This window comes from Sturnira hondurensis, unplaced genomic scaffold (assembly GCF_014824575.4).
Source record: "Sturnira hondurensis isolate 20B ecotype Veracruz unplaced genomic scaffold, ASM1482457v3 Scaffold0020237, whole genome shotgun sequence".
Lineage (NCBI taxonomy): Eukaryota > Metazoa > Chordata > Mammalia > Chiroptera > Phyllostomidae > Sturnira > Sturnira hondurensis.
The window spans coordinates 8639260-8667201 of record NW_028092868.1 but is presented as its reverse complement, the minus strand read 5'-3'; the positions used below and the strand labels follow the sequence as shown (position 1 = coordinate 8667201).

The 27942-nt window shown below is 44.4% G+C and overlaps 1 protein-coding gene across 3 annotated transcripts in view; it reads right to left on the bottom strand.

The window, feature by feature from the left end:
- RHBDD1 (rhomboid domain containing 1) overlaps nucleotides 1-27516 on the bottom strand; it is a 108500-nt gene extending 80984 nt beyond the window's left edge. The window contains exons 1-3 of one of the 3 annotated variants that reach the window (XM_037029290.1): nucleotides 27440-27516; nucleotides 2427-2922; nucleotides 1055-1187 (exon numbers count right to left, since the gene is read on the bottom strand). In XM_037029290.1, the coding sequence (XP_036885185.1) occupies nucleotides 1055-1187; nucleotides 2427-2859 (566 nt within the window). In that variant the 5' untranslated portion in view covers nucleotides 2860-2922; nucleotides 27440-27516. Of the gene's footprint in view, nucleotides 1-1054; nucleotides 1188-2426; nucleotides 2923-26844; nucleotides 27185-27439 lie in introns of those variants that run through there. The other 2 variants (XM_037029292.1, XM_037029291.1) reach the window with 2 other exon arrangements.
- Between the last annotated feature and the right edge of the window lie 426 nt (nucleotides 27517-27942).

The following is a 27942-nucleotide window of genomic DNA, read 5'->3' as shown; positions in this document are numbered from 1 at the left end:
CAACCAACACAGCCACACAAATAAGGGCGCGAGGTTTAAAAACTCCTCACTGAAAAGAGCAGTAGAGAAAACGTCCTCTTTACTCCTTTCTAAATCTCTCCGTCCTCCAAACAGCACCCAGGCGCCTGCAGTAAACACAAACCAACCAACCACGCCTTTGCACTTGCCTCACGCAGATTAAGGCAAGTGAAGCTGGCGGAAGAAGGGGGGGGGAATAACACAATTCACTCTACTCTTTCTAAACAGAAAGCAGGGACCAATGTGGAAAAGCTACCCCAGGAGCACTTCCCGGCAGGAGCACTAGACCAGCAGCCAGGAGGCCTGAATCCTAACCAGCCTGGTGCCTACCCGGAGCTGTATGATGGGTCCCTCGACTTCCAGCATCTCCTTGGCCTCCTCTGTAAAGCAGTCATAGACATCAGTGGCTCTCAAACTGGGTTCCTTAGAGCCCTAGGGTTCTGTGGGTGCCCTTGAGGCAGCCCCAGCAACACAGGGTAGGGCACGGGGGGCTCCATGCTTCCTCTCAACCCCAAAGAGATACCAGTTGAGCCATTTTACACACGAAGTTTGTGAGTAAACGCCTTTTGTTTAAAGAGTTTATTGCTAAGATGATTCACAACTAAAATGGTTTAAGAGCATTGGACCAACGTACCTTGTGATTTTTTTTAATCTTTATCATTATTTCTGTCATTATTATACCTCAGTCATTTAAGTCATTTAAATGAGTCATTTAAGTCATTTCTGTGTGCCTCTATGGATTATTGTTGTAGGGATTAATGGATGGGCTGGTTAATATGGATCCTCAAATCTGTACATCATGTTCTCTTACCCCAACTTAAAAGGTGAGGGAACCGACACCTGGGTAATTCAAATACACCCCAAATCCCACAGCTCCGTAGGAGCTTCAAACTCAGGAATATCTGACTTTAGCCTTGTAGTTAAAGAATAAGCTTCTCTGTAAGGAACGATGAGTTACCTCATTGTTATTCTCCTTCCTTTTCCATAGAACATCAGATTCTTTATCTGTAATCTCTAAGAGTAAATCAACACTTACCCCGGAGAGATTAAATGGATCGCTACAAGTTCTGCCCAACAAGCAAATCTGTTGGGGACAGGAAAGCCCAGGACGTTGACAAAGCCTCCGGGGCAGTAGTGGTTGCTGAGGACCTTCAGAGCGAACAACACTCCTAAAAGACAAGAAAGCGCACACAAATACCAACAGTCCAAATGTGGAGATGATCACACTGACAAAGGGAACTAGTTGAAAGTAAAAATGGTTATTTGACCACATCCAACTTCTCACTTCAAAACCCTGTTCCTTACAAGCCAACCCAGCATTCAGTAGAAAGAAGTGTTCAGGGCCATCATTCCTTCGATGTTTCTTAACCCAGGAGCCCGTCCTGACTTTCAGCCTGCTACTGAACACGTTATAGAACACATAAAACACCAGCAACGGTACTAAATACCACTGCATCCTACAGTGGAAAATCGTTGCTTTTATGTCATGTGAATTTTAAGTCGATAGAAAAAAAGGATGTAAGTTACATGTATTTTCTAACCTCTATGGGAAGACATGTTGAAGGCGGGACACATTTTCTTTCTTCTCCCACAATTAGATGCATGAGGGTGCATCTCAGAGGGAAGTGGGGAGGAGGGCAGGCAAAGTAAAAAAAAGGGTTCGATTTCCTTCGGTTTCAGGACTATTTCCCTCCCCACCCTTCCCATTCTAATTTTCCAAACACCTAATTGAAGCCCCAGTGGGGATTTCAATCCTATGACCTACACGTAGAAAAAGAACTGGTAAGGGTCAAAGGGAGAGGGGATGTACTACCTGGTTAAAGTCACGTGGATTGGGCTCAAACCCCAGTACACCGCTTACTGGGTGTGTGACCTTGGGCAAGTTCCCTACCGGCTGAGTGTCAGCTTTCTTATCTACGAAACCAAGACAGTGCCAGCTCCCAGGAACCTGGCATATGAATTGAGCAGTGTGAGTTATATGGAGTTATATGGACTTATCCTGGCTCCTGAAGCATGGTGGGCAAGCTGTGATAGGATGTGATACATTTATTTTAATGAAGTTAATAAGAGGGATACTCATCTTTTCCCAAACTCCCCATCACCAATACACCTGTGGGTCTCTCCCTGGACCTGGGATGATGGAGCCAACACATATTTCCTGTACAGCATCTCCTACAAAACTGCCTGCGAGCAGACTGCAGTGCAAACTGCCCAAGAGTGAATGATGCTCAGCAGCATCTACGTCCCTCCTGTGCTCCAACAGCTTCCTCTCCAGAATGCGTCCCCCAGCAGTCCTGACCCACTCAGAACTCCCTTCCTTCACCAACCAGGGACCCACACTGCATGCAAGGACGGCAGCCACACCTCCCCGTCTTTATCACGCCTCCTTAGAAATGTGTCTGCCTCACCTGAGAAACCTACGGCACAGTTCATTTTGAAGCCAGGTTCATCCATGAATTCCGCAAGAGCAGACTCCAAGAACAGGTACACCACCCCGGTGAGGAGGGAGAATGTGGTGATGATGTAGGCAAACCATCTGCTTCCCAGTCTTCTTTCCAGCTGTATTCCTTTCCACAGCATAGATACCATATTGAAGTACAGGTGCCAATCATCTGCGTGGTGAATAGGGGACAGCAGTAAGCGCTGCCAGTCTTTCTCCTGGTAACACGTCTCCACACTAAGGCAGGAGCTAAGCAGTGGCTTCAGAGGACTCAAGAAGAGCCAGATGTTGACGGCCAAAGTCGCTAGAGTGACAGGTGGGATATTGTTGACCCCAACTTGGAAGATTTGAGAAAGGAGCAGAATAAGCCCAGCATTAAGTCCTCTTGATCTCCGCTGCATGGCTGGGTATCAACCCAGTGATGGGATTATGTGAAGTCCAGGGAGGTAAACAGACAGCTGAACCTAAAACACAAAATAAAACGCACATGAAACATCCATCAATTAAGGATTAATGCAATGCAAGACACACGACTCAACTGAGAGATGAGCTCACATTGTGTAGAGCACACCGCTCGTCTATCAGCGTTGTCTGTGTTCATTGTCTTCCAGAGCAACGTCCTTCCTCCGTCTTACTTCCCAAAACAGAGATTTCTCATCCCAAGTCCCAGTGGGTCGGCTAATGGATGGGCATGCTTTCTCTGACAAACATGCCCTGAACACAGGCCTTCTCTTCCTTTCCAGCAAACTCGTAATTTAGCAAGACGCTACATAAATATTTAATCATGATCTCTACTCAGAATGCTGATCAGGATTCTTTGTCCCCTTCATTTTTTCAAAGACATATTCAATTTTGATATGTTAGACAGAGACTGCTCCACAGTATCTAAACATCAACAAGCAAGTTCAAAAAAGCAAGCATATCTCCCATTCCACACTGGCACGTTTTGACTCCAGGCTTTATTTTCACAAAAAGTTCAGCTTTTAAAAGCTACTTACTTTGTGCAAAATCTTGGATTGAAACACAGTCCGTTTTTAAGCAGCTCGCATTCGACTAAGAAGCAAATGAACAAGTGCCACACGACATTCTAAGCGCAACGACAGAGGAAACCCAGGCCTGAGGCACATGTCCCGGCCTGCGGAGCGATGCACCCCTAGTCTTCAGGGGTGAAGGAGCGCTCCAGGGATCGGCAGTCCGCTCCACCGCAGACCCTGGGCTGGCCTCGTGATTTGCGCCAGCTGACAGAGTGCAAAGGGAAGGGCTCTCCGTGAGTTCTGAGTCTAGGCCTCAGGGTGACCCGCAGGCTTCTCCTCTCTCTCAAAATTCTCCCAATCGGGCCTGTGGACAGGTTCATGGTGGCCAGTCGCCCCAAAGGCCGTGCCACCGGCCACCAATGCCCAGAAGCAAAGCTGTCCAGGTGTCTGGAAGCTGACCACAGATGTGTCAGTGAGTCCAGCTGCACCCAGACTAATTTGTTCACTCACAGAACAGCGAGCCAAATAAACAATGCTTTACCTCACCACGTTTTGGAGTGGTCTGCTACACAGCAATTCTGACCAATGCAGCAGGTGCCTGCTTTGGTGAGGGACTGGCTTATACTCATGGGGAGAAGCTAGTGAAGAAAGAGACACAGACGAAAGAGGCAAGAGATAAAAAGAATCAAGTCCTTAAAGGGAAGAGACTTGTTCGTTATGGCATTTATGTTATCTCGTAAATGTCAGGTGCAAATATGGGTTAGTAGGCAGGCGGATTAGGAGACAGATAGTGAAAGAGTACCCGTCTAGGGGTTCTGCTTTCTCTCGTGGCTTCCATCCAAAATGGACACACACTGTTACCCTGAAGGTTCTTATTCAGAGGACACAATGGAACATACATGGGCTTTGGAGCAAAAAAGGGCAAAATTCTCCTACTTACTAACCCTCTTAACTTCAATTTCTTAAACATTTTAAACTCTCTTAACTTCAATTTCTTCACTTTAAATCAGGAATAATATCTCCTTGTCCGGGTGACTGTAACATTTCTGCAACAAAGAAGTTACTCAGTGACAGGAACTTTTTTCATTACGATAAGGTAACCTCGCTTATGTGAAAAGTCCTCTGCAAACGGTAGTAGCATCCTAATAAGGCTCAAATGCACTCTCCTTTTCCCCACACAGATTCTTACCAAGATCACCTCCAAAAGAAATGCCCAAGAAAAGAGTTATATATGTATGTGTCTATATCTCCCCATTATTGGCACAACCCAAGTTTTTTATTGCCATGGGCTTATTATTATATGTCTATAGCATTCTCATGAACTGGAGAATTTAATAAAATTTCAAGTGAAAAGTTCCCAAATAATTTCAGAGAAATGGTCTGTTTTTCACACTGGCCTCCAAGATGATTTTCTTCTCTAACTACTGTATCTTTCTTACAATTCTCCTAAATAATTGCACACATCAAACATCATTACCTATAATGGGAGCGATGAGAAAACACGGCCTTGATCATTAAGCTACAAATAAACCCTTTGGTATCAGTACAGTGTCCTATGGGGGCCAGGCTATGAACAGCAGAAAAATCAACAGTAATTATGTCTTTGCGCCAGAAAAAGTTCTCCGTTGACTGGAATTGTTAGTGATTGAGAATGAATATAAACAAAACAGCAGTAGAGCTTCCCTGGTCATTGTTCACTCTCTGCACCCGGGCTCACGTTACGTTTGCTTTACTTCTGCCCCAAACCATGGGCCCCCTTCCGTTTGCCCCCCTTCCCACCACTCTGCTCACCTCCCGCCATCCCCAGCTCCTGCTCCCCCGGCTTCACCCCTCCTTCCAAACGCCTTTCTCTGCTTCTCACTTCTCGTCTACCCTAACTCTGCTTTGCACACCCACCCTCATGGAATTCCACTCTCATGGTTTCAATAATTCTTCTTATCAGATGATTCCCATATATTTACTTGTCAGCTCTGATTTCTCTGTAGGTTTCAGGGACATCATTTTATAGAACATATATAGTCTGCCTGATCGCTTTGGTTTCTGGAAACAGAACTGTAACTCTCAGCCCACAATGACCACTCGGCATTCCTGCCATCATGCATTTGTTTCACGAATATCAGGTGCCAGTCACCAGAGGGAGAGCAAAGAGCAAAACACAACCCCAGCTCCTGATTGGCCCATTTCTATTTGTTGAAGGAAATAAACATACCGGCCGCAGAAAATCAAAAGACGAATCAAATCATGTGGTTCATATTCTCAACAAACATATACTTAATGTGAAGGGAGCTATAACCACAGTCCAGGTGAGAAGTACATAATATGTTGGGCTCCACTTTTGTTAAGGCCACAAGAGAACCAGTGCAGGAAGAACGTGAACTTGAGTTTTAAGTAGCAAAGGTTAACTGGCACTACTTCATACCAGCTCTATGTATGGCTCAGCTTCCTTCCCAGGAGGTTAAGTCAGCCACTCAAAGGGAGAGATGCAGCCTGTAACTAGGGAACAGAAAATCCNAACAAACATATACTTAATGTGAAGGGAGCTATATCCACAGTCCAGGTGAGAAGTACATAATATGTTGGGCTCCACTTTCGTTAAGGCCACAAGAGTACCAGTGCAGGAAGAACGTGAACTTGAGTTTTAAGTAGCAAAGGTTAACTGGCACTACTTCATACCAGCTCTATGTATGGCTCAGCTTCCTTCCCAGGAGGTTAAGTCAGCCACTCAAAGGGAGAGATGCAGCCTGTAACTAGGTAACAGAAAATCCAACTGGTACATGTGAAGATCCAATCTGTAAGTTGACCTTGTGGGCTCAGACCACCAAAGACAAGACAATAGATGACAATAAGCAAGCGCTGACTGTAAAATAAATATTGCTTTGTTCTATCTATCAAATAGACATTTTTAGAGTGCTGAGTTATAAGAGGGACCACAAAGGCATGATCAGTTACAGCAATGTATGTATGAGCTGGAAACTGGTGTAACGTGCTTGGTTTTAGAAGCCATCTTATTTATTCTAATCCGTAGCGGGACCATAAACCAGTTTATGGACCAAGGAACAGCAGGTTAGTTCCTGCACACCCACTCCATACACACATCCTCCCCCACACTCGGTGTGCCCCAAACAACACTGGACCATCCTTTCCCAGTCTGCTCTTCTTCCCACATTCCCCACCCATCTCAGAACATGGAATCTCCAGGTACCCAGGTGTTCAAGTCAGAAATATAAAAGACATGCTTTGCACACCCTTGGCCCTCATCACCTTCCTATCCCCACAACCCATCCACAAGACTTAGTTAATTCTTCCAGTTGGCCACCGGGCCACTTCTTTCTCATTCTAGGGCCACTGCTCTAGTCCAAGCCACCGGCATAACTTGCCTGAACTACAACAAACTCCCTAAGTGGATTCCCTGCTTCTCCTTTTACACCCACCAGCCACGTTCACCACGGCTCAGAGCAGCATTTATAAAACTACAGGTGGGGGCCCTGAAGTGAGCCTTCAGCGGCTCATCATTATGGTTGGAACGAAGACCAAACTCTTCACCACAACTAAACACCTATGGTCACTACCATCCTGCCCACCTCTCTGGTCCCACCACACACTGGTCTCTGCCTCAGTCACAGTGCTCCAGCCACACAGGTGCTCCCACAGCAGGGCCTCTGGGACCACAGCCCAGAGGGCCAAGGGCAGAGTTACCTTCTCCACTTTGATCACCGCTGAACCTGCAGAGCCTAGCATAATCTAGTCAGTGCTTCCTAAGTATTTGCCCAGTAACTCAAAGAGTATTTATATTTTTTAATACATCTGTATCACACCACAAATGAGACTGACTGAAAAGGTCCGAATACCTCTGGGGTGTTTGTCTTGCAGAATCGTCCCTGCAGTTGTAACAGCCTTACCCAGAACACTATACACGCTGTTCCACTTACCACTTTTAGTTCCAGGATGCTTTTTATAGCATTTATCTCAACATCACAGAGATTACCCTCTAATCCATTTACAATGTATTAATAGGCTGTTTTGCCAGAGCTTTTTGATTTAAAAAATGATGTTTTAATTATGTAGTAATGCACACTGGACAGCTCTGTATCAAGACTGTGACAGAAATGGAAGACTTCTTGAAATATTGATAGGAAAATTAGCCATATTTACTTTTAATGAGAAATTAAAAATTTAACAGGTATGTAATAAGAAAAACTCAGTGGCTAGAACAAACAAAAGAAACTGAATTCATAACTTGGGAAACCAATGTGCCTCAAGGGGGAGAGAAAGGAGTTTTATTAAAAAGGGGATGGAAACTAATTGTGGTGATTTTCAGTTCTACTTACAAAGCAGGAAATGTTCTCGTGATTATAATTTACCAGGCAGGTATATATCTCAACTTTCAATTTAAACGTTCAACAACAATTCAGAACTTCCAGTCAAGATGGAGGCACAGGTGCCTCACCCAACCACAGAAAGAATTACAACTAGACGTCAACACAAGTAACACCCAGCACCACCAGAAAACCGAGCTGTATGGAAGTCAGACGACCAAGGATTTAAAGAAGCCAAATTCATCCAGTCAGATAGGAGGGGCACAGATGCCAAGAGGTGGAGATGGCAGCGAGGTACAGAGATGCAGCGTGGCATGGAGAGGTGGCGGCAGATCAGGCGACCCACATTCACGTATGGAAGATAAAAATCACGGGGGACACCGTGGGAGTGAGCGATCCCAGCTCCAGGCCAGACCACACAGCCCAGGATTCTGGCCCAAGGAAGGTAAATCCCCATAACTTCTGGCTTAAAAACCAGTAGGGGTTGGGGCAGTGGAAGAAACAGCCCGATCTTCAGGAGACTCCACTTACAGGCCCCTCACAGACTTGGAATGTATGCAAACCCACCCACCCTGGGATTCAGCACCAGGGCAACAGCTGGAAGGGCACAAGACGCATACAGGAAGTGGGTGAAGTGACCGGAAATGGGACGAGTGCCAGGCAAACCTCCAGAAGCCAGGCTGAGGCACTGTCTTCTCTCTGAGCCTTCCCGCCCTGCAAAGCCATGAAGCTGTGAGGAGGCTTGGCCTGCCCTGGTGATTACCTAAGCCTCCACCCCAATTTACAGATGCCTTTTCTACAATAGGCCATGCTACTAAGATAGGAGGTCAAAGCAGCTTTACCTAATACACAGAAACAAACACTAGGAGGCTGCCAAACTGAGGAGATGAAATATGGCCCAAATGAAAGAACAGCTCAAATCACCAGGAAAAGAATTAAACAAAACAGAACTAACCAACCTAACAGAGGCAGAGTCCAAAATACTGGTGATTGGGATGTGCAAAAAACTCATTGAGTATGGCAACAATATACAGGAAGAAATGAAGGTTATACTAAGTGAAATAAAGAAAAATCTACAGGGAACCAACAGTGCAGGAGAGGAAGGCAGGATTCAAATCAACAATTTGGAACATAAGGAAGAAATAAGCATTCAACCAGAAGAACAAGAAGAAAAAATAATTTTAAAAAATGAGGACAGTCTAGGAGCCTCTGGACATGTGCAAATGCACCAATATCCAAAATTGTAGAGGTGCCAGGAGGAAAAGAGGTAGAGCAAGAAATTGAAAACTTATTTGAAAAAACAACGAAAGAAATATCCCCCAATTTGGCAAAGAAATAGACATACAAGTCCAGGAAGCACAGACAGTCCCAAACCAGTTAGACCCAAAGAAGACCACATCAAGACACATCATAATTAAAACGCCAAAGGTTAAAGATAAAGAATCTTAAAAGCAGCAAGAGAAAAGGACAGAGTTACCTGCAAAGGAGCTCCCATCAGACTGTCAGCTGATTTCTCAAAAGAAACCTTGCAGGCAAGAAGGGGCTAGAAAGAAGTATTTAAAGTGATGAAAAGCAAGGACCCACAACCTAGATTACTCTATACAGCAAAGCTATCATTTAGATGGAAGGGTAGATAAAGTGCTTCCCAGACAAGCTAAAGGAGTTCATCATTACCAGACCATAATTATATGAAATGTTAAAGGGACTTATTTAAGAAAAAGAAGAGGATCAAAATTACAAACATTAAAATGGCAACAAATCACGACTACCAACACCTGAATCTAAAAGAAACAAACTAAGCAAACGACCAGAACAGAAACAGAATCATAGATATGGAGATCATTTGGAGAGTTACAGCTGGGAGGGAGAAGAGACAGAATGGGAGAAGCAGTACAGGGATTAAGAAGCAGAATTGGTGGGTACAAAATAGATAGGAGGTGGTGTTAGGAATAGTATAGGACGTGAAGAAGCCAAAGGTCTAACCTGCACAAGGTGTGGGCGTGAACTAAGGTGGGGGGATTGTTGGAGGGAAGGTGGACACCAGGTGGAGGGGGGCAAAGGGGGAAAACTGGGACAACTGTATTAGCATACTCAATAAAATATACTTTGAAAAATGAACAATTCAGATCATTAAATTCCAAGAATACACAACAGTTATAAATTATGTTTCCAATTTGGCATCTGATAATAACCAAATTAATTTCACAGAAAGAAACCACAGAGTCTTCGGGAATAATTGAATGCTATTCTAAAAGCAGCCTTCCATATCACTAAAAGAGCAACAAGTCTTACAATTACTCACTGAGATTTTGTTAAATTTTATGTGTTTCTTTAAGACTCAAGAAAAGGTCTCTCGCACATATTTGAGATAGATTAATGCTGTTGCCTTTACTATCATATTTTTCATGCACTTGATAAATTTCATTTAATAGTTCCATATAGTTCAAGTATATTGCTTAACAAGTCACAGGGAGAAAGTACTTTTGTTCAAGTCATGTGGCAAATATTTATTAAAGGCCTACAGTCATTCAGGTTTAGTACTTTGCTAACGCCTGACTTTCCAGATGCTTAAAGCTTGTTTTTGTTTTTGTTTTAAATTGGGAAATAACTTACGTACCGTAAAATGCTCTTTCTTAAAGTGCATGACTCAGTGTTTTTTAGTGCATTAACAAGGCTGTGAAATCAACACGACTCTCTAATCCCAAACCATTTTCCCTGCTCCAGTGTATTTCCCTGCTCCGAAATGTGCCAGTTGTCAGCCGTTCCCACCCTCCCCGCCCCCCAGCCCCTGGCCACCTCTCGTCCACCTTCCGTCTCCATGGATTTGCCTAGTCTACCCATTTCATATACACAGAACCATATCACATGTGGCCTTTGGTGTCCGGCCGCTTTCACTCAGCATCATGTTTCCAAGGTTCATCTGTGTTGTATTACGTATTATTATAATAGTCCCTTTTTATGGCAGAGTGGCATTTCACTGCATAGAGATGCCACACTGCACTTGTCCATTTACCAGATGATGGACGTCTGCGTTGTTCCCACTTTTTGGCTATTGCGAATAATGCTGCTACAAGCATTCACGCACAATTTTTTTTTAAAGGAACACAGATGTTGTTTTCAGTTGCTGGTAACTCTCCATTTAACTTTTTGAGAAATTGCCCAACTGCTTTCCAAATTTCTGCATTCCCTCCAACAGTGTGAGAGTTCCAATTTCTCCACATCTTCAACAATACTTCAACAATACTTCTTCACCAGTTTTTAATGATAGGCACCCTAGTGAGTATGAGGAAATATTGATTTACATGTCCCTAATGGCTATTGATGAGCAAATGCTTAAATTTTCATTGCTTAAAATGTAATACAAACACACCTGCTCACCAGGTACCATACTGACAATTGTGTGCTCTCACTCTCTCTTTCTCTTTCCCTCTCTCTAATAGTTTAACAAGCTCAGGTCAGCAGACTGCTTCAGAAAGAGAAACGAAACCACAAGGAGATCATCCAGACTGAACTGCAAGGATTTCAGCACTGCTATCCCCTGTCCTGTGTTGAATATGAATGGGAATGTTGTTCAACAGCAGGGGTAGGCCTGAGACCAACCCATTCAGCTAAGACATTACAAACTGATTTTTCTTAAAGAAACCGAGGGCTCGCGTGCAAATGTGCTATGGAACTAGCAGCCTCTTTGTGCTAAACATAAAAACTTCCTCTGCCTTTTGAGTACAAGAGCTGAACAACAAATAAGGGCATCATAAACAGCACACGGAGTCGGTGAGAACACCAGATGCTTTTCCCCCTACTCTGTTCCAGGACCATCGACCCTCTCCAGGAGTGAACCGCACTGGGCCGCCTCCTCTCCTGCCACTCTCTCTCAGGAGTCTGATTCCACGGCTCTTCTAATCCAATCGCGAGAAGCTATTTCTCTCAGCTTGTTACCAGTGGACCAATAGATAAGACCTTTTTAGTTCATCACAATAATAATACAATTCTCTGTTCTTCTAATAAAATTTCTTAGGATGATTTCATTTTTCCTAAAAGGTATCAGCTTGCTTAGCCAGCCCCGCACCCCCGCCAAAGAACCTAGCTACAGAATGCAGATTTTCAAGACAGTTTTTGAAAATCAGAAAATTATAATATGTATTTGAATTTAATGAATAACAAGAATTAATTAACGAAAGACTTGCAAAGTAATTTGCTTCCTCTTTTCAGATACACGAATGCATGTCAAAAAAGCTTACACAGTTTATGTAGAATACATAGTTGTTATGTACAACATCTGATTTATAATATTAAGACTTAATATTTAAATATTAAGTGCAACAGCTTCACACCATCACACCAAACTGAATCTACCATGACGCACCAGCCATCAGAGTCGATGAGTAAAGGGGGTTCTGGGGGCGCAGGGTGGCATCTTCACCAGAGCCCGTAGGAGGCCCTGTGCTCATGGAGGATCATCAAATGAATGAAAACCAGCTTCATGAATAAAAAACGAAAGCTGGAATCCAATTATATTAAGAAGGTAATGGGAGCCCAGTCTTTATGAATATTATGCCACTCTCAGTAATTACATTCCAGGATCTATTCATAGAACTATCTACAACTTGGACTCTGTCCCATCAGAAATTGGGAATTAAGAGCACTTTCCCCCTTTGAGGGTTGCTGAGATCCCCGTCCTTACGGTAGTCCCCCACACTCACACACTTCATTGTGATAACCATGTAAGAAACTGTCTCATCCGGATCAACACAACCATCAACTGTCTCCCTAATGCCACCTGGCTGAATCTCTCTGATTTTAAAATCTCTCTGATTTTTACCAGTAGAGTGTTTAAGACACCAGCTTCCTTTTCCTCCCTCATATACCATCTCCCCAAATGAAAACAAATAAAAACCGTTCCTTACGCGAGTGGGACCCTATCGGCTGTCCTTTATAACAGCCTGCCTGAGCATCAATGCCTCCCATGAGGAAGGCAGAACACCGGGCCTCTGGTGATTAGGATTCAAGACCACTAGAAAAATAGAAGCAGAAGAAAGTTCCAGCAAGCAAGCAAGCCTTAACAAGGGCATATGTTCTGCGGTTACATGCCCCACCCAGGACCACGCCCTGTCACCTGAGAGTCCCCCACAGTCCACTTTATACAGTTCCTGCCTGGATTTGCCTACAATCGAGGCTCATCACGGTATGCCCTGCCCCCAATCCATCGCACTGTCTTGCCTATGGTGTAACAGCTCTCTGGACTTTATCACCATCAGACTGAACCGTGTCACGGTGCATAGAATGGACTCTGGAGCTGAATGGCCTGGGTTCAAATCCTGGCTCAATTTGGGGGAATTGGATGACCTTGGGCAAGTTCTCAATCAATCCATGTTTAAGTGTCCTCCTTTATAAAACAGATGCTAAATAATAATAAGACCTGCTTCGTGGAGTTGGTGAGTTAATACACATGAAATATACAGAGCATTACCTGAAACATAAGAAACATAATAAGCACTATATAAGTACTACCTGACATTAAATCGTTATCATCATATGATCAACTTCAAGCATTTCAGGCTGGGGTCCAACATCTTATATAACATGTATACACCCTCCTCAGCAATAATGAGTATTTGTGAGATCAGTTATAGTTTACAAAGGAATGCTATGTCATTTGTGGCATTTCATCCTCACAATCCCGTGTGCACACTATCAGTTCAATATTATGTACTAGCTGGCCTGCGCAGCCCTTGCCAAGAAAGTCGTCCCCCAACCTGTCGCCCATCCTGAAGGACGCTCAGTGGAGTTGCCCACGTGAGAAGTAGCTTGGTAGAGCTTCTGCCCTGGAGACTTTTCTGGGGATATTCAAATGTCAGCCGGCGGCTTTCTCTATCCATGGTGCTTAATTAAGTGTGGCCACTCCTCGGATGGGCAGCCACAGGGGGCACTCTCTCTACCAGAGGTCACCAGAGCGAACTGCACACACATCATGTGGCTTATAGGCAAGGGTGTCCGACCTGCGGCCTGAGGGCCCCAAGCAGCCCAAGATGGTCGTGAATGTGGCCCAACACAAAATCGTAAGTCTACTTAAGACATGACAATATTTTTTGTGATTACACGTCACAATGTATTTAACGTGTGGCCCAGGACAACTCTTCCTCCAGTGCAGCCCAGAGACACCAAGAGGGTGGACACTCCTGATGACCGTAAGTCTGCCCATTGCAAAGCTAAGGGCCCCATCGGGTGGAAATGGTCTCGGCAGTTTCAGTGTGGGAGCACACGAGAGAGACTGGGTGCCACGGTTCCACACAGGTGCAGAAACCCCGACGGCCATGCTCATGACTGAGACTCAGAGGACTCGCATGCAGTGAGCCCCACCCAACGCTGCTGCTTGTCTGTCCAGCCCTTTCAGCTCTGTCTGTCACAGCTGCAAACCCTGCCACTGCCCCCACTTGTGAAGGGCTTGGCAGTCCTGCCTGCCCACCACTGAAAAAAAGCCAAGGTCTGTCCCTCCATAGTGCGTAAGATACGCCTCACATGCTTGTATGTGGTTAAACACAAACGTTTTGAAAGTCTGGGCTGTGAGCTAGAGGCAGGCACAAGTAGCGCAAAGGGCTGCTTCAGAGCCAGTATTTTTTACGGAAGACCCCAAACGATAGAGGTGACGTCCACTGCTTTCCTTTTACATGGACGTCTCTTGGAGGGTACACTCAAAGGTGAGAGGATCTGTTTAAGTACTAAAAGGGACTAAAACAGTGTTCCCTTTTACTTCGACCTCTGCTTATACTACAGTGTTTAAAATTTAATCAAAACTAATTTGAGTAACAATAAGTAAGAAAAAAGGGATTAAAAGTATAAAGATTTCAGGGTTAACCACTTAGCAAAGGACTTCCTTTCTTTTATAAACAATAAGATATTACCAAAGAGATAAGGTGGAGCAATACATTTTAAGTTAGATGCTGGTTTTGGAAATAATGAAACCCACTGAAATACAATGCCTATTTTAGAAAAAAAATATTACAAGGGAAGAATTCTACTTTTAAGACTTCAAAAGCAGTAAACAAACATCTTAAAGTAAAACTCTTAGAAAACAAATCAATGTGAAGGAATTCTGGCACATAAACAGCAAAGCTGCTAAGGGCAGATGGACATGTCAGCAGGGATGGGGAAAACAGATGTGACTTGTACCGTCAGAAACAGGCAGGCACTGTCCACAGGCAGGCACTCTCCACTGGGGAGAGCAGAACGACTCCACGAACCCTCTTCCCCCAAGTACCCCAATCAACATACCACCACCACAGAAGCCGTGTGCTCCCTATGCAGACACTGGTGCACAGAGAGTGCCCTAGCCACTGGCCCCGACTGTGTGACCCACTCCCAACCAGATTCCTGCTTCCAAGTCCCATAGGTGTGAAACTTCTAGAGCCTCCAGAATTACTGGAAACACTGCACTTATTTTGTACACACAAACATTACTGAGGCAAAACTCACAGAAAGCTATGAAAAGAGTTTAAATGAAATACAGGAAAGTGGTTTTAAGTGATTACCATCACTCACGAGTATTCTACACCACAGAAATTCCTTCCCAAGGCAATTGAATAAAATCAGCAAAAGAAACAGTCAAGTCAGGTCTTGATAAGCAGTTAGTTCTCCACTATAGAGTCTAACAATATCCAGGAAGCGATAAGATTGATGGACAGCTGCTGGAGAAGGCTAGATCAATTTCCCCTAAGAGGGTCGTGGCCCAGTACAAAGTACACAGGGTTAAACATAGGACTTCACCCTCCACACTGGTCCTGCCACTGAGGAGGAGGTAGGTAGGTCTAAGAACTGAAAGACAAACCAAGCAAACCAAAAGCCATCAACATTACCACAACCAAGGCCAAGTTTTGCTGCTACACTGAGGACTGGCTGCTGAGGGTTAAAACAAAACAAACCCAAACCCTAAGGAAAGGCAAGCTGCTTTCAGGTAAAGGCAAAGGACTCAGAAAAGGAACGGCAGATTTAGGGAATGCTCTGAACTACTCTTAACCCTGGGCTGCGGTGTCAGTTTAACGGCAGCTGAATTACACAGCGAAAAGAAAATAAAGACCCACAATTCGTTCATTCCGAGGAATGAGGGGCTTTGCTGAGTGACGAGTTTGTGTTGGTGGTGAGAGATCTGCTGGGGATTCTTGGCACTTTGAAAACTTTAGGTAAAAAGCACAAAGAAGGTCAAAATGAACTGGAGAGACGATTCCCCAGTGAGAGATCACTTCTTCCCAGCAGGTTCTGCCCCTAGCTCCGGGGTCCTGCATGTCCAAGACCATCCAACTCTCGAACGGTCCCTTTCTTTAGGGTGAGTAGGATGAAGCTGCTTTGCAGCACAGGAAGCTCAGAAAAGTGAAGTCGAGTCTTAATACTGAAATGTTCTCCCCAAATGCAGAGACTCGGACACAGATGGAGAGAGAGCCACAGAGATGCAGAGAGAGAGAGACATAGGGGAAGAAATCTACCGACTCTGCCTGGTGGGAGAAAGCTGAACTGCTTTCTAACTTAGAAGAGGCTAAATTTTATCAAGGTCACCAATACAGTCAGTAGACAAAGTAGCATGCGGACCATCTATCAAGTGAGGTAGAGTTTTTAGGCTCAGAGAAAGAAAAGGACGGAGTGCCCGCCACTGTTCCTTGTTTCAGAGGAGTTCGGAAGTCACTGATTATTCTCTGCCAGTAACCAGAGAGGCAACAGTGCTTAACCCCATAGACAAAGAGTGTAGGTTCAGAGGCAGAACTATCCCACCTTATCTTCCAAGTCACCAGAAAAGTCTGACAGAGGGTTCTGGAGGAAACAGGAGCCCTGTCTTGCACACCGTACTCTTATTCACTTTCTGCTGCACATTTGCTGCATGGCTTTCAAGCACCCTCACTGGGATCCGGGAAATCACACCCAGGCGCAGGGCTTCGGTGCAGCCTTGCCTTGGATTGCCCAGGGATGAGAACATCAGGAAAGGGGGGCCCTGTAAAGCTCCCCCCCCCTCCCCTATAGACTCTGCCCAGAATCATGCATGTCCACGTGAGAGACCAGGATGATGGCTCCTTAGAAGGGTGGCCGGGCCTAGTTCCTCTCGGTATCTCCCCATCTTTGGGAAAAACTTGGAAGTGCAAAGGTCCAGATCGGGTGGGGACATTCCAATTTCATAAACCCAACCCGTGTAGCTGCTAAAAACCAAACAAACAACAACAAAAACCTTTTGTGCAGCTTTGTAATGGCAGAATAAGAGACTTGCTAAAGGGCCCCTAAGCCCCTGCAATTAAATTTAAAACATCAAGTGCTTGACCTTAGTTTCTATTACTCTCCTGTGCCTAGTTGCCCAATCAGATCACATCTGCCTCTGGGCCCTTGCTCAACGCCAAGTGACGGCTAAGACGGCTGGTCTATTTATTAGCTGTGTTACTTATCCTGGACAAATTCATCAAGCCACGTGTGTTTCCCCGCCTGTAAAATGGGTTGCTCTGAGGACTCAACTAGCCTACTCCTGATACCGGTAGCTATGACTACATCACTTATAGTTCGGCTTCTCCTAGAAGCAGACTCTCAGACAAGGATCTCCATGTTAAGTAATTTATCTGGGAGGCAACAGATACCCTGGTAGGATTGTGGCGTGTTATTAAGCAAGCCATCACTGCGAGTGCCTACGGCATTACCCCACAGGGAACCCTGGGAGTTAGCAGAGTTGCACCTCAGTGCTTACCTGCCAGAGGCTTGGGTCTGCCCTAACTCCCTGTCACTTGTGGCTTGCCATAGCAGATGGCGCAGATGGCGCAGATGTCGGGGCCGAGAAAGCACTCGGGCGGAGAACCGTAGGTGCTGAGGCTAGAAGTCTGTGGGAATGATGCCCTGTGGGCTGGCGGGCACGGGGTGGGGGCAGGGCCCTGCCAGCGTCGCTCCCTGACTGGGCTCCGGCGCTTCTGCCGTAGCGCTGGTTTCGAAACAAGCAAATGTGTTCACGTATAATTAATACATCAGAGAACACTTTGAGCATAATGCATATTTAGCATTTGATTATACACAATTTCATCCACAGGATGAGTGCAGAAAAGTGTATCCAGCTGAAGCAAGCTGCATGGAAATCCAAAAACTGTACACATTTGCACACCTCAACCCAGCTACCTCAAGTTCACAGAGTGTGTTATGACGGACACCCATCCACGTCTGCAGTTGTGACTTGCCGTCCGATTCTGAATGAGCCTCCTCCCTCCACTGACAATAATTCACAAGTTGTGACCCTTCTGACAGCCACTTCGACAAGCAAGGTGTAAGACTTTTTGAAGAAAGGGTGCCGTATTTATTGTAGCACTTAGGTATTTTTTGATCATTTAACATTAAGACTGCGCTTCCATTTTTACTAGGTCCCTGTCTCTCTTTTTTTTAATGTACCAGTGACAAAGTTTTTTGCGTGTTTTACCCCTAACAGCGTGTGCTCCATAAACTGTGTGCGTTTTACCGCCTGATCGCGCACAGAATGGTGATTCTAGGAGCGTCGACATCGCACTCCAGCGGAGCCGACTCTCCCCCCGGTAGAAAGGGTGCCGGAAAAAGGACAGTCAGCACCCAGGCACCGCAGATCTCGGGCCCTTCTTCTGCCCCTTCCCCTCCGTGTCCACCACTACGACCCCGTCCTCAACCAAACTCACCAAAGAGAGAGGCCCTCGTCACTCAAGCATTTAAAACGCCTCATGCTCTCAACTGTCTCGGACAAATTAGGATAAAAGGGGCTACTTCTCTCTCAACCTATCACATGTGTCCCTATTTTCAATCTTCTCTACCAACAGCTGTTTTGCTTTCTCTCACATGGAACTTAAAAACAAGATTTATTACATTTGGGGCATTTGTTTACTTAACTACACAACCTACATGTGCCAAGGTCCCCTGTTGGACGGTGATGGCTCAATGGCAGAGACATGTGTGTCTGGCTGGACGATTTAAGCAAGAAAGCGCAGTACAATATCAGTTTGAATGTAACGATTTCATCAAAGGAGCAGACAGTGGAAATAAGAGCACGATCAGAGGCTCTGACAACACATGCAGCTCAGTGAACAAACTGCATTTACATGCATTGTGCACATTGCACTCCTAGACAGCACACAAGGTCAAACCATGACTGTCAGTTACAATAAGCTTCCAAACTCCTGGTCAATTACCTGGGTAATAATAAAAGACAAGACTGACATCATTACAGTTATAATTAATTTACACAGATCAGCTTCCTGTTAATCAAATACATCTTTAAAAGCATTTAATTATTTTTCAGCTAGAAAGCAACACTCGGCTTTGTTAAATGAAAAAAAGCAACCTTGCTGAATTCAACATGGAAGGCTGTCAGGCTGCTCTGAGACGTAAAGGACAAAGGGCCTCACACTGCCACACATACAGGTGTGGTGGCCGCATTCACGGAAGGCAGTGGCACAAGATGACAGACAAGGCAACCCGTCTGAACAGCTTCTGAACATAAGGAAGTTGGCAGGCAACTGAGTAAACAGGCTCCAGGAAAAGAAACTTCCCATGGCTTTTTGTCAGAACGATACACGGGGCTAGCAGCACTGACGTGTGTGGCCCAGGACAGTGGTCAAGGGCACGGCCTCCAGTTTGACCTTTACAACACACGAGCCATGAGACCTTAGGGCAGTCATTTGGCTGCCACTCCCTCACCTTTGAAAGGAAATAATGCGAGCTCATTCGGCATGGTGAGGATTAAATGACGTTCTGTTGAGATTATACATATACAAAATCACAAACTGGGAAATGACAGTGCTTTTCATCCATATGTACAAATAAAGTAAGGCTTAACATTAAATTTTAACACAGCCTTAAAGTGTTTTTATACCTTAGTAACAAAATAGACTTTTTGTGGGCTTTCTATGATCCCAGATTTCTAAACTGCTTCATGTGATTCAATTACACACACATTTTTAAAACAATATGACAGGGTATGTGGAAGACACATGAAAGTAAAAATGATTTTTTAATTACAATAAATTTTATAATAAAATGTCAAGCCAGAATTTCCATCAAGATTATCTTTACAGTATCACTACATTTGAGAATTTAATGAGCTTCCATTTTAGGATTAAAAAATTCTGGATATGTCAGATAGCAAAATTTTTATTTTTCCCTCCTTTTTAAAGTGTTACTATCTTAACAGAAATCATTAGATTATCTTTATACACGAAAAATGAAACTCCTGGATCTCGTACACAGCCCTGACTTTTGCTCCGCGGCGTGGTGAATTAGCGCCAGCTCCAATTCCGATCCATCACCATGTATGACTTCCAGTATCAATCACAAGCCGGTTCCTTCTGCTGCAGACTACAAGTTTTAGTGTAATGAGGGCTCATTACAGTTCCTGGACTGACAGCCCTTCAGACGTGGGTCCCTCAGCCAGCAGACACGCGGCAAGCAGCAAGGCCAGCACCCTCTCCGTGCAGGAGCACTTAAGTAATTCCACTCTCACGTTTGCTCCTCGCCAGATTTCTTTGTTTGTTTACCTATAGTCCATGAAAAGGTGATAGCCATCACACTCTAAATTAATCTGGGTAAGGACTGTCAGTGAATTATTTATGTAACCGAAATCTTTCCAGCATACAAACTAGTCGAGGGAGAAGAGAAAGCCAGATTTCAGAGATGTTGTTTATGTTCCCAGAAAGCACACAGGACATCCACTAATTACCAAGTGGTTGGGACAGCTCAGGCTTTTTTGCCTGCCCAGCACCAATACCTCCTTCTTTCAGTGGCAGGAATCTGCCTCCCACCCACTGGATGTGGTCCTGGAGGGCCCAGCCATCAGCAGTGCCAGTGACCGGAGCTGGAATCATAACTCTCCCTCTGGAATCTAAGACGTGTGTAGAGACCAACGACCGCTGGAGCTGACTCTCAGAGCATTAACAAAGAATTTTCCAGACCCACCAAGTCTACCCAGACCTGGAGAGCTCACCGAGCTGCCATCCTTTACCAAGTCCTGGTTGTTTGGTTTTTCTGTCAACTCTCTGAGCTTACCCACACACTTCCAATCTCTTGCTCTTGAATAAATTATCTGGATAAACCAGTTAAGTTAGTTTTTATTGTCTGCAGTCAAAGGACCCTACCCAGAACACTTAGGCATTTGCCAAGGGCTGGCAAAGAAATCCTAGTTTATTTCAAGATCACTGGTTCTCATTTTCTACTGAGTACAATATCCTAGCCCACAGAAGAACCACATCATGGAGGGTATACAAGCAGTGTCTCAAAGGTCCGAGACAGGCATGCCCCGAAGGAGAGTGCGCAGAGCTAAGAACGTGAGTGGGAGAGCAACTTCTGCATAAGTAACACAAAGTCCTCTCAGTCACACACTTAGAGGATAAACCTGGACACTGGATGAAGAATGTTATTTCAAAAGGAAAAACCAATGGTCTAAAGTTGTCTTCAATTTACACAAGTTTATATTTTTTAAAAAAATTCTAATTACTTAAGTGATGTTTCAAAAACATCGTACTCCCTGACTTTGCTCTTCACTGATAATAAGACAGGTGTAAACATTTCATAAGATGTTATCCCTTCTGACTGAACTTTTGGACAATGAATCAATTCAATTCATCTGCTCAAAGAAAGAAGAAGGTAAAAAGAGAAAAGTGAATGAGAGCCTCTTCAACTCCACAGACTTCAGGAAGGATGATGGAAGTATCCTCCACACTTTTCTTTGGAGGGATTTACCTCTTCATTTCTCACCATCATGCAAATCACTGACAGACCTAAATCATCACGTTTTTCTAATCATGAGCCCAGAGAGAAAAAACAATGGATATGAAACTGCAGCAATAAAAGCATTAAGCATATAAGTTTATATCTCACTGTCGATATTCCTTCACTTAACAATATCCAAGCATCCACTAAGGGACAAGCTACCATGGCTTTGAAAGAGAAGCAGACACACAAACACCAACATTACAGTGCAATAAAGAACTATAATAGAACTGCTTATAAAACTGCATGGGATGTTTAGAAAACAGCAAAATGAAGTTTAAAGTTTTGTGTGAGGTCTGGGGGCAGAAACACAGAAATCGGAGGCAGGCATTATCCTGCGGACGATGGGCATGGAGGTAAAATGACCCATGAAACTCAAAGTCAAAGCTGTGAAGCCACCTCCCACATACACAAAAAAAGGATGTGTTTTAAGTCATCACTTGGTGGACATAACAGCCACAAGCTGGAAATTTAGAAGTCTATAATGTTTCTTACTAATACAAATTTCAATGTATGCTAATTTTTAGCATACATTGAAAGAAAGGAGGAAATCTAGACCTAGCTGGTGTAGCTCAGTGGATTGAGCATGGGCCTTCAAACCAGAGGATCATGGTTTGATTCCCAGTCAGGGCACATGCCTGGGTTGCAGGCCAGTTCCCAGCAGGGGATACATGAGAGGCAACCATACATTGATGTTTCTTTCCCTCTCTCCTTCACTTCCCCTCTAAAAATAAATAAATAAATAAATCTTTAAAAAAAGAAAAGAAGGAGGAAATCTTGAATACTTTAGTATGAAGGAAGGTGCTTCTGCTACATGGGCAGTGTGCACAGTCTTAATTCCTGCATTTGTTCAAACTTAGAATCGCAGCGGGTTCATTAGAAAACACATAGTCAAAAATCACTGGTACTTGTAACATAAAAACATACAGCAAAATCTTTTTCACAGTGCTGCCCAAGACACTTTCCTCAAGAGAAAAATATCCCAAATTAGGAATAGCTGCCAAAACACACACACACACACACACACATTCCCCTATATATTATTTAGATAGAATTGAAGTCATTATAATATGTATATAAATTTCATTCATAACTACCCTGATAGTTGTGACTTTTAATTAAAAATGCATAAGCAAGTTAACACCACGGAGAAACAGCTGCTGTTTCAATGACAACACTCCTGGAGCGGAAGCCAGATTTGCAGTCAAATCTGGATGCCACCAATGACTGGTACGTGACCTCGGGAAAATCACATCATCCGTCCTGCCGCGCTCCTTTATCCATAGATGAGGAAAACTTCACTTACTTCCTGGAGTCACTGGGAAGAATCAATGCAATGGCACATTATGGGAATGCACACGGCACACCCCCAAAGTCTGCTTCCTACTCTCCCTTCCTCTGCATGAGGTAATGAGCCTCTTCTGGCTGTGGCACGAAGCTTTACTGCTCTGTAACTATGACGTGCATCTGACGATGCCCAAGGAGGGCAGGGGTAAATAACACCAACATGGAAACCGGAACACACTCGCAGTCAGTTGCGCTCGCCTGCATCCCAAAGGGCCGTTGCATGCCATCTATTGCTTCCCAGAAACTTGATACATTTTCTTTTCTGAATACAGGCAAAATTATCCACAGGCTCTGAAATGTCACCATCGTGATGTTGCACAGAGCAGCTGGTTGATTGAAAGGGGCTCCCTCCCCCACACTCCAGCTGTCACCAGGAAACCCCCCTTCAATGTGGAAAAGACAATGCAATATTACTACTACTGCTATTAATAACAATCTAACAAATACTTTGCCGCTGAAATTATTTTTCTTATGAAAGCTTACTATTAACTAAAAATTAACTCTAAGAAATACCCCTTATCATCTAAATACAAACCAGCTGCTTTCATACAACAAAAAATCAAGGGGCAGTAAACACAAGTCATGTATTTTTCATGGACTCCTTGAATCTTTTTCCTTGAGTCATTTGTAATGCTAAACAACAGCCAGTTAAAATAGTAAATAGCTTTAACAGTGATACAGCTGTCACACTTGAAGGCATTGAAAAAAAAAGCTTAGATGAGTTCTCAAAAAATGTGCATAGATGCCACTCTATTTTTGTAGAAATAACCACTTCTCTGCACGAGAAGCTATACTACATACTATGTTTAATCTTTTGCACTAAACCACTGCTGAAAAGCTTTTGCATTGTCTTCAGAACACGTCTGTGATTCCCACTCACAAGAATTCTTCCTGCCATGACTTTTTAAGGTACAGCTCATCTCCTGAGCATTTCTATCCCATAGATGAAGAGTTTCACACCCAGTGTCCTGGACCACTAGGTTCTAGGGACATGTCTCTGTATGTCCCTGCAAAGGGCCTGTGCCCTTCATCAAAGCCTCTCTGCTCCTGAGCGTTACACCCAAGATTCTGCTAACTAGGGTTCCCTGCTAAAAAATCTGCCCACTGCTTGGATGGCTACAACTGCAGCATAAAAGGAAATCTATCTTTTTAAAGCATTACTGCTATCTTTTTAATGGTCTTTTTAAAAAGAATGCTTACGAATACATGCACATATAACTTTACATAAGTTTACACACTTATCCCCATACACAAATTACAAAATTACGGCCCTAGCCAGGTTGCTCAATTGGTGTCATCCTATACACCAAAATGTTGCAGGTTTGATTCTCAGTCAGGGCACATACCTAGGTTGCAAGTTCGATCCCCGGTTGGGGAGCATGTGGGAGGCAACCAATTGATGTTTCTCTCTCACATTGTTTCTCTCTCCCCCCACTGCCCTTCCTCTCTCTCTAAAACAATCGATAACATATCCTCGGGTGAGGATTACAACAAACTGAAAATTATGACCTGGTGTGACTCCTTTCCAGTATTTTCCATGCTCATGTATTTATACATAATATATGTACACAAAAATACATAATCCTCTGACCGGTGTGGCTCAGTTGATTGGGCCTCATCCCGCAAAGCAAAAGGTGACCAATTTGATTCCCTGTCAGGACACGTGCCTGGACTGCGGGTTCAGTCCCAGTCAGGGCATGTACAAGAGGCAACAGACCAATTTTTCTCTCTCACATTGGTGTTTCTTTCCCTGTCTCCCTACCTTCTCCTCTTTCTAAAAAATAAATATTTTTAAAATACACTAAGAATTTTTATCATTTTTAAAAGATGGGACAAAAATGCTCCCTTTATTATTAAATATCCATATTGAAAAATACCGATTTCAGAGCTAACATATTTCCTTACACTTTGGTGCATGTTTTTAGCGAGGTCTCATCTCCTCCAACATAGTGTTCCCTTCTCTAACTGAGTGTCCCCATTAACTAACTGAAATTGCTTAAATGTTAATCATCCCTTGACCTTCACCTCCCAGTTAGCACCCCCAAAAATCTTATGGAAGTCACTCTGAATGGTGATAGAAGTGAAGATAGTGTTTTTCTATCAGGTTTAGAGTTTAAACTTTCTTCAAGTGGTTGCTTTCTCCGGTTCTCAATAATGTGAAAGCTTTGACTTTTCACTTCAGCATCTTTGGTTGTTTAAAAAGAAAACCAGTGTGGACTGGGAATAACAAAACCACCTCACTCACACGGAGGACATGAACGAGACAAAGTAAGGTTTCAGGTGGTAACCACCTTTTTCCACTGTCCACCATGCAATAGTTTTTGGGCCTCTACGTCTCATAATACCTAGTGGACGCTTTACACTTTATTTCATTTTACTCACTGTCCTGAGGCAATCACACACCATGACTGCTATTTTACAAAAGAGGAAACTAACGTTGGGAGGATGGTAACTTGTTTGATACACACAATCAGTAGTGGCAGAGGCAGGGTTCAAAGCAGGGTCTTCTCAACCCCAAATCACTGCAATATATCTGCCTCTCTGAGACAGAGAACAAGAAAAATATTCGGGGCCTTGGGAAAATGAATGCCCTATGATGGGAGAGCATTACCAACGTTATTTCTAATACAAACTGATATCCAAAATGAAAACTCTCTCACCCACAATATCCAGGAGCCACAGCACGGCCTTGGGAGTGGCACGCTCTAATCAAAGCCTGTTGGTTAGGCCACAGAGTGGCACTGACCCTTCTCAACATTGGAAGGAGTCTAGGCTTTAGGGCGGCTGCTTCAAATCCTGAATATTTTTCTCTCTCTCCCCCTGCCCCCAGCACTGTGGCCCTCTGGAAAGGGAAACGTTGTGAGTAAACCGTACAACTGATGATCTGAAAAAACAACAGGTGGCGGGCACACCTAACTCCGTTTTCTGTGATGCTTCCAGAAAACGAAGCTATGGAGAATGGGTGTGATGGAGCCTCCTCTGCTACCATGGAGCTTTATGACATATGGGAAAAAAGGAGAAGGATGGAAACATCTTCAACCTTGTCCTTCACTTGCAAGTCACTGCTCCATAATACTTCTCAACTCTAAGGCTCATCTCTGGTCAGTTATCCACCCTACCTTCTTTACCAAATTCTGGGTCAAAAGAAGGTATAGTTAAGGTGAAGAGAACAGAAGGCCAAATTTTTTTAAAGTATTCTTTAACATAATTAGTAATGTGATTCTTAAAAATCCTACAGCCAAGTGGTAGTTGGTATTGCCACATGTTTATTAGTATGTGTTGCTATAACTTTTAACTGAATATCCTGCCTCCATTAAACAACCTTGATTATATAGAACTGGGAATTCAGAAACAAACAAAATGCCTTCTAAGCAGTGGTCACAATATCTGCGCCCTATACCTATTATTTAACCTAACAAAGAATCCTTCCAACACAATCTATGTATGTATTTTATGTAGCCATAAAGGTTATTAAACAACATCTCATCTTTGAGTGTTCTCTAAGGATGCTGGTGTTAAACACTTTCCCCACATTTTCACACTGAATGCTCACAGCCCTGTGAAGTAACCTTTGAGTAACTTGTCCAAGATCCTACACCTACAGAGGTTCCACCTGGATCCATTCCACTCTGTAAAATTCCACTGTGATACCCAAATGGTTGTTACCACTGTGCCAGTAATTCCCAAACTTTAGCACCCAGGTGCACTGGGTTCCACTACTAAGACCCCCAAATTTTCATTTTCAACAAGTTCCGAGGTGATGCCCATGCTAGTAGTCCTGGGATAATTCAGGAATCCAATGCATTGCTCCTCTGTGTAAGATGACCTCTTTCCCAAGCCCTGCTATACAGGCAGCAAATTAAGTTTGTATAAGTTTATTAGAACCAGCCAAAAACAAAACAAAACAAAACAAAACCAACCCGACATAAATAAATTTAAGACACCAGACTTTTAAGAAGCCATTCCAAAGAACTAAAAATAAAAAGAGGAACTGAGCTGTCAGCGAGCGTACTACCTGCACGTATAGAGGGCTCAATCATGATTAAGCAGTAATTCATTTTGATAGCACCGCAGGTCTTCGAACGTGACTGTGATTCGGTTTTGGAGAGGTTTTTAAGGTCTGAGCAGAAAAAGAGTTAAATTCACGGAAGCGGATTCCCTATGCCCTACTAAGAGAACAGAAAGTTACTGTTCCAAGAGCACCTGAAACTGAAAGCTGTTGCTGATGCAACCTCGCTGTAAACTTGCTGCTTTCAAAACTCCCACGGAGCTAACCCCATCCTCTGAGACCCTTGGACAGGACATTTCCGCTGCGTTCGGCCTCAGAGACCCGGTGAAGACGACCCCGCAGGGTCGCTCTAGGAAACGCCCCCCACCCCCCATCCCCGATCTCGTACCCCGAGTGTGCCTAGGATGCCGGATGCAGAGGCTACACCTCCCACCCCGACCCGTCCCTGCTCCCACTCCCAACCCTGCCCCGGGTCTCGCTGGGCACCAACAGCCGCCCCGCAGCGCCCTCCCCACCGCCGGCTCCGCAGCCCCAGTTAAAGCCTAAAGAAGCCGCACAGAACCAAACGCGCGAACAGAGTCAAACAGACGCGGAAACTCACGCTCTCTACGGCCGCCTGCGTCTGGACGTCTTTGCGAGCGCACGCGCGTCATCACGCACAGGCGACGATCCCTGTTGCTCTTCGGCCTGCCCCGCCCCTCCAGTGGCTGCAGCGCCAGCTCAGTCCGCGGAAGGTGGCCTGCTGGCTGTTTAGGTGGCGGTGGCCGGGAGCTGGCACTGAGAGGTCAGTGTTGAGTACTCATCCTGTAACTCCGAGTGAAACGTGGATAATACTGCCTTCCCCGCCATAAAACACTAGCGTCCTCTACCTTGCATAAAGCAAAAGCAAACACGAGGCCTCCATTGGAGGAACCAGACGCTGGGACAAGCAGCAAGTTAGTTGACCGTGTGGCGGCTGTGAGACTGTCCCTCCAGGATCCAGCCCGGCTGCAAGCTCCCAACCTGCTGCGAGTCCTCAGACCCTACTTGAGAAGTGGATGGTGTGAGAAACAGAAACTGCCACCTTCAGGAGTTATCAGCAGATAGCAGGAGCATTGCCTATCT